General features: G+C 37.9%; 1 protein-coding gene and 1 long non-coding RNA gene across 2 annotated transcripts in view; one reads left to right on the top strand and one right to left on the bottom strand.

Moving 5' to 3' along the window:
• Positions 1-1,217: 1,217 nt before the first annotated feature.
• On the bottom strand, positions 1,218-12,055 carry LOC113485863 (putative short-chain dehydrogenase/reductase family 42E member 2). The gene is made up of 12 exons (XM_026859285.1): positions 11,913-12,055; positions 10,765-11,152; positions 10,139-10,234; positions 9,074-9,131; positions 8,308-8,426; positions 7,253-7,328; positions 5,773-5,855; positions 4,392-4,529; positions 3,360-3,425; positions 2,625-2,688; positions 2,302-2,375; positions 1,218-1,687 (listed from the first exon to the last, which is right to left on the bottom strand). The coding sequence occupies exons 2-12, from the start codon at positions 11,104-11,106 to the stop codon at positions 1,439-1,441; spliced, it is 1,365 nt and encodes a 454-aa protein (XP_026715086.1). The 5' UTR covers positions 11,107-11,152; positions 11,913-12,055; the 3' UTR covers positions 1,218-1,438.
• LOC113485880 overlaps positions 5,812-12,361 on the top strand; it is a 7,038-nt gene continuing 488 nt past the window's right edge. Inside the window, exons 1-3 of the long non-coding RNA XR_003399489.1 lie at positions 5,812-5,867; positions 9,353-9,528; positions 10,472-10,568. This is a non-coding gene — a long non-coding RNA (uncharacterized LOC113485880). The remainder of the gene's footprint in view (positions 5,868-9,352; positions 9,529-10,471; positions 10,569-12,361) is intronic.

Raw genomic sequence — 12,361 nt, 5'->3', positions numbered from 1 at the left:
AGGCCCCGAGGGGCCCCGGCCGGGCCGGGGGCTGTTGGCCGTCACCGCGCCTCGAAATCGAAGTGCAGAAAGTGGCGGTACGTCCCGAGGCAAGCGGGATGGCTTTCGGCTTTAAAATAAAGTCAGAAATCGTACTTTTGGCAGTTCTGCCTTCCCGTGTAGGGTTTGGGTCGCTGCACCCTCAACCCACAGGTCTTGCCCCGGTCATTGCCACCCGCCCGGTACAGAGGCAACGGAGGTGAGGTCTCGGCCCTCCCACCTTCTCCAGAATTTTCAAGTCCATGTAGGATTACTGCCTCCCCGCCCCGCCCTTGATTCCTCTGGCTCTCCCATTTCATCCCTAGTCCCATCTCCCTTCCCAGACTCACTCTTCATGCTCGCATTGTGCTTCCCATGTTACAGGCTGGAAAAGGTGCAGATAGGAGGGAGGTTTCTGTGATAAATCATCAGCACGAGTGGCAGGTGCAGATGGGAGGGAGTGGAGCCTTCCAGATCACCTGGTTTTTAGGCCTATTTTAGCTGAAGAGTAATTCAAAAAGCACATTGTTCACTTTAGCTACTGCAGGGATTTGCTCAGTACAACTCCTATACTTCAGAAATTAGGTGCAAAACCATAGTTATACCTTGGTTGATAAGCAACTAAGCTTTATTGTTAGTTGTCCTTCACTACAGCAGGTAAAGGAAGCAGTACAACCCATAGTGGCAGATTCTTCTACTGTGACATAAATGCACTAATGTAATTTAGTTAACTTCCAATTTAACTAAAATATGTCAGTTTGACTCATGAAAATCCATACCTGCATGTGCCCCCTTAGGCCTCCAAACTGGCGCCAGGTGCTGTCACAGATGGTTCTGCACCCCAGGGGCAGGGCAGGAGTGGTTCTGGAACAGTCCGCACAGAGGCACAGGACTGACTAGTGACGTTTCAAGTACACTTTTATTTTCCCTCATACGCAGTGATACAGCTAATTCACAAAAGAAATTCACACAGTGTGAACTCTCCCTGTAGGGCTGGTGTGTTATTTACAGTAATCGGTTCTGTCCGTCCCTTTGCTTGTTCCTCCGTTCCCCAAGGCAGTGAGCCATGGCAGCAGCTGTGGTCAATATTTCTCCTTTAACAATTTTTCTTCACCTGTGAAGCACTGCAGGCTGGCTGTAGCTCTTGTTCTTTCTCCAGGTTCTCATTTGCTTCAGCAATCAGTGTGGAAAGTTGGGGGTTTGGTATGAAATAAATGATGCAATAGTCTTGACTCCAGTGTGTTTCAGTGATTTGGCTGTAATTGTTTACTGTATTTTAATTCTCAAATACAGCTACTGATGTTACAGCTTTGTTTTTAAATCTAAGAATAACTCCCTGTTTATTGCATTGGGGTCGTTAACTGTTGTGGAGATTAGAATGAGCCAGGTAGCAGTACTGAGTAAATGCACTTTATGAAAGTCAGTGTTGTGTTTCTTTAAAAAAATGCAGAACTGAAAGGCCATCAAATCTTAAAGAAAGAAAGATCAAACTTAAACTAACAATTAAAGAAAGCAAAACTTTGAGGAAGATGTGATGATTCTGGACTTCTGGTCTGGTTTTAATGTAATGGTCCACAGAATCAGCAAATGCAAACTTCTCTGGGCTGTACCCCAGCTGACTTCGTGCCTTGTCTATTCGAAATGTATGAGTTATAGAAATGTTCTGTACCTTTAGGGCAAAAGAGTCAACATACAAACATATGAATACATAGGAAATGGGAACAAAGTCAGTGAAAGCACAGTTAAAGGAAATGTTAAATAAAAAACCCTACTACCCCACAACATTATATCAATGTTCTGTTGACATATAGTCCCATTATCTTTAAATTTGTTCACTCAAAAAGAGAATTTTGAAAGCCCAGAGGCAGTAAAAAGGGCAAAGCAGAATCTTCTAGCCTTGAAAGCATCCACAAAAAATGTTCTGCACTCATTTATGTATCAAAGGAGGCAGATAAAAGCCATCTCGTAATTGCCTAAATATCTTCAGAAATTAGGGTCCAACTGACCAGCTAAAGCCATACAGGATACTGGGCCTTGAAAGGAAGGAGCTGAAGGAGCCAGATGGGAAACTTAAGTGCTTCCCTTTTCAAAGATTATGGTAACAAGCATAATACATTGCCTAAAATGTACATGATGCATACATTTGCCCTGCAAATTGGGGGCTGAAGTAGTAGTAATGGGTGGATTTTACTTTCTACTAATTTAATCTTAAATTGTGCTTCAGTATTGACATGTATGTATGCATCCTGTGAGAATGAAGAGGAGTTCACAAAGAAAGACTACCTCATTTCTGGTCAGCAGTGGAGACAGTTCAACAAATGGTTTCAGCATCAGATGAAGGTATTCCATTATCATGGCTGCATAACAAAAGATTTTTACTTGAGATAGAAATAGTAAATGGCTCTTTTCAACACACTGCATACAACTGAACTACTACTACTACTACGACTAATACACCCCTAACTACTGCACACTAGATGAGCTCACAGCACATTATTTTTATACATGAAAATTTTAGGCAAATTAAAGAAATCCCACCATTATATTACAATTAGGAATGAGGGTCGTGTGGACAAGAAAGAGAAATGTTGATAAAATATTTTTACCTGATGCATAAACTAAGGAAGTAGGAATACGTATCCATGGTTTACTGCAACCTAATCTTTCAAACTGAAAGAGATTTAAAAAACAGTGAAAAAAATTGAAACCTCAAGCAAGTCTTTAAGTTTCAATACAGAAAATATTTGTGGAAATATTTACTGATAAACCAGAAAAAATTATCATTGCTGTTACTATTTGAGTGTTCATTTTTCAGGAGATTCCAGTTACATGTCACATGCAGACACTATGTAATTTTCAAGTGGCAGTCTTAAAAAAAGGAAAAAAAAGTCTATAATAATTGATTGGTCGTCGTGTGCTGATACCTAATTTAACATTGTGACATATTTATGGTTTTGAGCCCACTGTTAACAATAAAATGTTCTTTTGAAAAGACTGTATATTACAGATTAATAATTAGGAGTTATATTTTTTGTCCACCCAAAATAGCCACCATTAACAGATGCGTGTCCAAGAAATGAAGATAATGACAACTCAAAAGAGGATACTGGTTTAGATGGTCCTTTGGTCTCAGTGAGGACAGTTGCTCTAATGTAATATTTTAGGTAGGCTTTGTTACAGCCCTAATCACACTGAACTTGAAGAAGGAATTAAACCCACATTCAGAACGGAACTCTTACACCCAAAGCAAACATACCAAATGTAACATGCACACAAAAGCTGGAGTTGTATACAGTCAAAGAAATTAATGTATTTGGAGTTGAAGTGTATATTGCACGTACAAGTGGAGTTAACCATTCAAAAAGGTTGAATTTTTCGCCATCATTGATGAAATACACCTGGCCGCTCTGTTAAAGAGGTAGAGAAAAGTTAGTAAAAATAATACTGCATATATATTGACTTATTTTTCTTGATCTCACTCCTTATGAATAGCTTAAAAATAATACAGCAATATAAAATACGCATGGATGTACATACAAGTCAACAAACTAACGTGTTTCAATCAGTTGTACTAATATGTGCAATGAAATTGGGGGACAAGTGGTTTATGTGATTAACATGCCTTGGTATGAATTATTTGTTACAGATGTGCCTGTACAGAAGGGCTGAGCATTAGCAAATGTGGTGCCATATCTCACTTGTACGGTTAACACAAATTCACCAAATGGTGGGACATATTCTGCTCTCGGTCTAGTTATGACTCATTGAAATCCGTGAGACTCCATCTGTGTAACCAAGGCATAAGTTACCTCTTTGCCTTTTGCTTTTAGGGTTTTAGAAAAAGTATTTTAATCTACCTCAAAAATCTTTCTAGTAATACTTTAAGGGTAGTGCTTCTAGGTCAAATAAAAAACTGTGTTTACAGTTGCACCTATTTCTGAAATCAATCCAAATGAAATGTGCTTTTATTTGCTTATGGTATGGGAAGAACTGATTATCAGAGTTCAGAACATTAAGTCTGGATCTATATACAGGGGATAAATCTGCCTGACCTTCCAATTTCATTTCTGACATAGCATATATATAACATTCTTTGCTCATCTTCCAGAAATAGCAAATATTATATTACAAAAATGCAAAGATGGAGATGTTCTTACAGAACTGAATATTCCAACTCTTAGCACACTGCACAGCCAACGCTGCCAGGTTCCACACTGTTCATAGCACATTTGTCAACTAAAAATACAGAAAACAACATAAACTAAAGGACAATAACACAAATATTAATTACTGCTACTACAGTAGTTACTATAGTACAGGATAAAGTGGCAGGATCCACTGTCCAAACTGTGGTGCTTTTATTGTTCACTTACAGCTATGTAGTTCTTTTCAGGGGTGAGAGCTTCAGCAGCTAGAATTTGGGCTTGTACAAGATTCTCTGCATGCACCCAGTTCATTTTAGCAGAAGGATCCCCAAACTTGAAGCTAAGTAGCCCTCTCTCAATATTCTTCTGTAGACATAAGCAAACAGGAAACCAAAGCACAATGGGTTTTAAGATGAGGTACAATGCAGTTTCTTGTCCAGCTAATTGTAGGTTTGTCTACTTAAAAAAAAAATACATGAATCAATTAAAAATCAAGAAGTGTAGAGAGCTCTAAAAATATTGCTCATGAGGAAGGATCAAAGAACATATTGAACACAATATGGCCTGAATTTACAAAAAATACAAGTCTGTTCAAAGGATAAATAAAATACTGTATGGAAAGGTAAGATACAGTTCTGAATGGATCAAAGTGTTCACAAAATTGGAACAAATGTAACAAATAGCTTTGGCTGGGAGAAAATGGAAGGTAATGCTAGGTGTCACATTTTTCATTTAATGGGTACATTTTAGAAATTGCAAAATGTGGCAGTTGCATAATGCCCTGAAATGGGCTCATAAGAAGCTTAAATTCTTACATGGAAATTTTAAAAGTCTGTATTTTGGGGAGGGGGCTAAAGCAAACATCTCAAGTTTAACTAAAATTACATTTACCATTCTTAAAAGTTATTTTATTTAGAAGATTATAAACTATATTTTGACTGACTTCAGTATAATTCCCTACCTCAGCCACAAAATAAAGATATTTACTATTTACTATGCGGTAATCTTGAATCTGTTCTTTCCTCAAAGCTGTGTGTAACTTTATATTGTACTGATGCTTTTAAAGTAACTGACTCAATTCTATAGGGATCATATTCTAAACACTGTACTAGTCCTACACTTTAAAACACAGCAAGTGAAAAGTAAAACAAGAGCAGCCCGGCTGTTTGCCCTTTAGTAACCTATTGTACCAGAAGGTGCTTTCGACTCCTTAACTTGTTTCACTGGATCGTGAAAGCTGTTAATAGTTGAGACTGGAAATAAGATATTTTACTGTATCCCTTTTCATTAATATTTTAAACCGTTTAGTGTAAGTTGCATGCAAACAGACATTTTAAATATCACAGACTGGCCTGAATCTTATAGTAAGTGTTACATTATAAAGCTGGATTTAATATGTGTTTGAATTTCAAAAAAAGGGTTTTTAAATGTACTATACATTCTTTACAGATATAATATAGTTCCTGTTAACAAAGTTATATCACACTCAGCAGACAACTGAATTGTTGATTTGCTGCCTAATAGGAAGGTCAGTCAATTTATAGCACAAATAAGTGATGCTATTGTATATCATAGAAGAATCTGCTGATCAAAAAAATAAAATACATACTGCAAGCCTTGGCAAGTGTCTTTGCTCTTCTGGTCCATAGATTCCTGGTGGGCGAAGAACACATGTATAGAGCATTCCACCTCCTAGAAGAATTGGTAAAACCAGTCTTAAGTGACATTCACATGACTATATCTTTCTTTTTATGAACCAAAGGCTGTGGTAGCAGAACTTACTCTGAAATAAATTCACCATCTTAAAAAATAATACATACTGAAAGGTGTTGGATTAGTAGCTGGATATTAATTTGGCAGAATCAGAACATGAAAAACATCAAGATAAGATTCAATGAAGTCCTGCCAGCATAGTTGGATTCCTAGAAATTACCAGATATTTCAAACCTCTCTCTCACCAGTCCTTTGTCTCTGTACCAAAGCACCAGCTGTGGTGATGGGTTTGCTGAAGTGAGCAAGTTATTGGGAGGAAAGTGGAATGAAAACAACTAATCTCATACAGAATTATTGATGGGTAACAGTGACTCGCTAGCAGTACAGGATAGAGCTGAAAGGTTCTCAACAGTAGGCACAGTCACTAGAAGTGCTGTAGAAGCTCGTGATAATTTCAGTGGGAGAAAGGGTGGACCGTCATAAAAATCCAATCACTTCCCAAGTATATCAGTTGGCTGGTTCATCATCTGCTAATAGCTGTTCTTAACAGTACTTGAAAACATGCAAAATACTCAATCCTGCTATGGCACAGGATCAAAATGGGATGTTTGGAACACTAACTGGTTCCAATTTAATCAACAAATGCACAACTGTTTATTGCTCCTAAAATTAAGATGGTCTTTGATGTGAAGAGAAAATAAGGAAAAAAAACCCTTTATTTTTTAAAATAAATAATTCTATTGGGGTGGAATGCCCACCAATGACTTTATGTCTCTTTATAGCCCTCTGCAAGTATCAAGTGAAAAGAGTCTTTTCTGTAAGTTGTCTCCAGCTAAATTTAGCTCAGTATCACTTGGTCACATAGAATCATGTTGCACTTTACATTAGTTTGTTTTGCACTGGCAGTTATAGTATCTCACAGGTGAGCTTAAGTATTCAAGTGTATAACTGGCTTCCTCAACATGGAAAACTTCGGGAAGCACTAATAAATAATTCCAGGCCATAGTATCAGGTGGCTTCTTCAGATTTTAATATATAACTTGGGGCAGGGTGGGTAACAATTTAATCAGCATTCATGTTTTACTTATGTTGCATAGTACAGTGACATTAAACACTTGGTTTTGTTTAATTTATAGCTGTCTTCATCTTTTCAATTAACATACTGAACTAATTGCTAACATGCTGAAACTTTTTACAGATGCCATGGGTACTTAAAGTGAAAATCTTTTAATTTGTGTGAGAGCGTAGATAACTTGATTTTGTAATTGCACAATTCACAGTCTTGTCCACCAAGGATTGATACAGGATACAGGGTGGCAGTGAGGAATAAGAAGAGGAGGAGTAAATTCTATGAATTCATGCTAGGACAAAAGTACCTGCTAGTGGCGTTCCATTAGCTGCTAGTACCATTTGTTCTGCAATTGATTTGGTTCTGGAATAATGATCAACATGCTACAGAGAAAAAGGAAATATGTTTTTATCTGTTCTTGAAGTGACAGGGCAGAGGGGCATCTCTTCTCCACTAGTTTTTACTTAGTAGATGGCAACAAATACGTCAAAGTACAGAATTCATGGGTGATTAGTTTAGGGTAAAACACATGCACATTGCTAAGGTAAGCAAGCATTTTTGTTTATGCAAACCCAGTTAATTAATTTCAGCACATCTGAGAAGCAATAAATACATGTATGCTTTGAATGCTGCCAAGAATGTAACTGATCACTACTTTGTAATCCGGGTTTCTTTTTCAGGTAATGGAAAAGTCAAAAGCCAAGTTTTAAAGACATTATGATTGGACTGAATTATCTTGCTCACTTTCTTGTGGCACTCTCCCAGAGAAACTAGTATTTGATATATTATTCAAAATATAAATTCAATATTTTCTCTATCTATATTCTCTATATTTCTACTTCTTGAAAGACTGTGAAGTACTTGATGGAGAGAGGAGGGAAACAAAAAACAACTGTGTATACAAAGCACCCAGAAGTACTTTCTCCTTTATAATTAAATGCAATAAACCCACATAAAAATAGATTGCTTTCCCATATCAGCTCCACAATGAATATACGTCATCTCCAATAAGGGAGATGCAGAAAAATCATATAAATAATAAATGGCTATAGAGGCACCAAGCCATATAACACAACCTGTGTCCCCAGGTGGAATTTCATTAATGTTAACGGGACACGGTATGAGTTACTTTCCAAAGGCAAGGCCTTGATAGGAAACAAAGAAATATATACTGCAAAATACATGAAACTGCTATGTCGAGGTTGTGACTAGCATCTATGAAGAACGTAAAGAGTTTTCTTTCTTCTTTCTTGTACCTGGATTCTGGCATCAGGCAAAACATGGTCACAAAAACTTCAGGCTTTTTCAGAAACAAGAAAGTAAACAAAGAGGAAACTTGAAAATATAATACAACCAAAATACCTTTTCAATTGGAAAATATGGCACGGTTTCCTCATCACCATCTTCAATCGGAAGCCCTCCAAAGACCACGTTTACTGTACTGGTGTATATCAGTCTAGCAATGTTCCTTTGCTTGCAGGCTGCGGCAATGCGTAAAGTAAATTAGACTAGTGGAAAATGGAACTATGGAAAGGAAATTTGTATGAGATTTTCTGAGAAACTGACAAATGTTAAAAGAGGAAATCCTTCAATTTTATGATTGGGTGACTTAAAATGCAAAGCATATTTAAAGGGACAATGCCAGTTTAGAACCAAGTGCTTTATAATCTGGGACATGCTAATTTGGATGCTGCAAGCTAACAGTGTGCCTCTGGGAGGGCGGCTACCAGCCTACTGAGATGGGCTTCAGCTCTAGCCAGGCAGGTGGCTAGCAGCCCATCTGCCTCAAGGGCTGCCCGCTACCACAAGCTATTTGATAGCTATGAGGTTTACTGCCACAAAATACACATGGAAGCAGTTAACTCCTTACATGGATATGGATCCTGACATCAGATCAAATACAATTACAAAAAGCTGAAGGAGTTGAACTACAGTGCTGGCTATCATATCACACCCCACAGCAGAATCAAGCATGTAGAAAACCTGACATGTTTCCTCATCTTCTGCCAAAAATGTTAAGTATTTGGTAAAAAACAGTGTGTAGCAAAAAAGCCAACTGTCTGTTTCTAAGTGGTATAATATTTTGATATGCTGTACTAACACCCAATGGCAAGGTTAGATACCATACCATCAATGATGAATCTTGTTCCATGAACATTTACAGTTTCAATTTCTTCTCTGTGCAACTAGGAAAATAAAGAAATTGTGCATTTTAAAATAATAACACATTTTAAAATCAATAGGGAGATGTTATAAATGTCCTCAAATAAAAGTACTGAGTTTAGTGCTTTGATCATAAAAAAATCATTTAGACTGCAGTTTTTCAGACTTCAAGAATTCAAATCATTAAACTACGCTTGTTTTGGTTTTGGGTTTTTTTTGGTTTTTTTTTTTTGCATTTTTACAGACTAGTCTGCTTGAAGCAAAGAGAATCGTGGTGCTTCTGAACACACATTTCCAGTGATTGTACATCTTGCAGCAATATATTCAATATCTATGTTTCAGTAGCACTTCAGTGACCAATTCCAAGTATGCACTGCTCAATTGCAAACATCTCTAAATGAGCTATTTTGTCCAGCTAAGGTAATTACTGAAGTTTGTTTTATTAATTAAGATAAGAAAGGGGGTGGGGGTGGGTGTTTGTAACTTTAATCATAAAGACTGTGGCTCAGAGTCCTACATCGAGTTCACCCTTACAGCTTTTTACCCACCAATGGCAAACAGTTAAGACTTGAAATGCAGCCATTGTTATAATTTAGTTATAGAAAATAATTTAGAATTTACTTCAGGTTTCATTCCTCCCTGTGACCTTACAGCTAGGAATTGTGTATGAAAGGTTGAGGGAAAGATAAGGGGTTTGGAGGGAACCAGCCTCCCTTGCCTTTCTTTTTGTCCTTGTGTTATTTTCAGAACTCTTCAATGCCATTTCTGACTCAGAAGCCCTCCCAGGGTGCTGGTAGAGCCTCTAATGGGGAGGAAATAACTTTACAACTAGGCAAACAGTACTGTAAGCACACTGCTTGCAGCTAGCACAACAATTTGACAGAGCAATTTACCAAAACAGCCTGGTTCTGGATTCAGGCTCTCAAGATAATCTAAAGAGATAAAATCTAATATGCAGTGTTACATCACTGAGTCTCTCATCCTCAGTGTGGACAGTCACACAGGAAAATACAAAATGATTTGGACTTACTTGCTCTCTTCCTGACATTCCATATGAAGCTACATGAAACACACAGTCAGCCCCTTCACAGGCTGCAGATATGGCATCGTAATCCCTGACATCTGCCTGTAATACATATGAAAAGATAGTTGGACTTGAAATGGAAGCTGCAGGTTAGCATTTGTCATGTAGCAGGTCAGCAGAGCGGGAGTGCATATACATCACTGTACTTACTGTACATCCTGGGACTGAAAACTAGGCCCATTTCAATACTTGCTGATAATCATACTTTCTTCCATAGACATCCAAAGGACTTTAAAAACATTCATTAAGCCTCATAATCCCCCTATGTTCATTCTACAGGTGATTAAACTACAGCACAGGTGAGGGCAGTGACTGGGTCCTGAGGAGTACTTCAGAGTCAGGAGGGGAAGTGGGTACTCTGTGCTACGCATTACAGGTTGCACTGCTTTCCTTATTTCAGATGTACTTAAATCAGTTGACAAAAAAATCATGTGGGTTATTCACACAGTTAAAAAGGTTATTGAAATTTGCAATCATTTGCAATTAGGTATTTGGATTCTGTGAAAATTAGTAAGACATTATGGAAAAGGTAAACAAGCTAACTTTGGCTGTTGTGAAATTATTTTTCGTACCTGGATACACACTACTCCACTGGGAATTTTCCAGATAGGCTTGTGTATGTCATACAGAACAACAGAAGCTCCTGCACTGGCAAGAGCACATCCCAGCTTGTATCCAAAGTAGCCTCCGCCTCCTGTCACTACTGCTCTCATACTTTTTTCATTCCGTGCTCCAGCGTTTCTGTTCACTCCAGAGTTAGAGGTTTGGCGCCAGGGTGTTGCTACCCCACTCTGTATAAGTTTTCTGTCAGTGAAATACTGTCTTCTATTACCAGACACATGTAACAGCTTCTCCTCCATGTTGAAAATTGCTCCATAGCGCTCCTGGATGCAGACGATTCCAGTGAGCTTCATCTTAACAAGCTCTGTTCACAGCAGCAAAGTTTTCCTTTAATGCAACCTGTTTAAGAGAGATAAAGACAAAAGCAAACAGTAGCTATAAAATTTCCAGATTACAAAGATTTCTTTTAAAAGACTCATTTAAATTTTCTGCTTAGATTGTTTAAGTTTGTTTAATTTTAATTTTCACATTTTACAAACATTTAAAATGTCTGTATACGATATTAAAGACAGCATCCTGAAAACAAATAACAAAGGTTGTATGTTTTGGTTTAAATATATCCAAAATAATTCAAGAAAAGCTAAACAAAATAATTTCCCTACTGCATAGAACATGAATTCAAATGTTTTCCACAAATGGGTCAAAACTGAAATAACAGTACAGACCATATTTTTTTATTAGCAGAAGAGAAGTTGCTGCCTATGTGAAGTGCATCTCCTGGTCTTAGTTCAGTTCATTCTGGTTTGTGTCCCAGGTGACATAGGACCATACCTGAATTTGAAATCTTGAACTGTCAGGAAAACACTAATGATGAACAAATTGCATTTAAATTTCTGTGCTTAAAAAACAAGGAAGCAGGCCAAGCAGAACAGCAGCCGAACAGAACTTCTCCTAAAGCAAAGAAAGCTTTAATGCTTCTTCCACTTGTCCCCAGTTTATGACAAAGACAGACACCTCTGAGAAAAGTGGTATTCTCAACCCCTTTCTAAGTAGTGGCAGCTGAATGTAAGCTAAGAACACGCTGTGTTTTTATCCTTGGCAGTGATGGAGTTGAGATACACGAGGATTTCAGAAGGAAAGAGGAATGCCTGATAATTACTTTGCATCTTTAGAAGGTGTATCAGAGAACAAGGCTATCAAATCCCTCACTTTCCAGGGGAACTAGAATGAAAGAATTGCTATGTGACAGAAAGGCTCGGTGAGTATATTAAGAAAAAAGTAATAGGGAATCATTTATTTCTAAACGTGGTGGTTCTTCCCCGTCCAACGGTCCAGGGTTCATCCCTGACGGACAAGGCATTTTAGAGGCTGCAGCTACCGATTGCCTCGGTTACCCACATCCCTTCCCTGTGCCGCAATGAAAGATTAAAAGTCATCCGAGCTCCCGCAGCTATTCTCTGCATCTCCCTTATTGGAGATGACGTATATTCATTGTGGAGCTGATATGGGAAAGCAATCTATTTTTATGTGGGTTTATTGCATTTAATTATAAAGGAGAAAGTACTTCTGGGTGCTTTGTATACACAGTTGTTTTTTGTTTCCCTCCTC

The sequence above is a fragment of the Athene cunicularia genome (genome assembly GCF_003259725.1).
Source record: "Athene cunicularia isolate RWA chromosome 14 unlocalized genomic scaffold, athCun1 chr14_part1, whole genome shotgun sequence".
In the NCBI taxonomy this organism is placed as follows: domain Eukaryota; kingdom Metazoa; phylum Chordata; class Aves; order Strigiformes; family Strigidae; genus Athene; species Athene cunicularia.
This window is presented reverse-complemented; position numbering and strand designations above follow the sequence as displayed.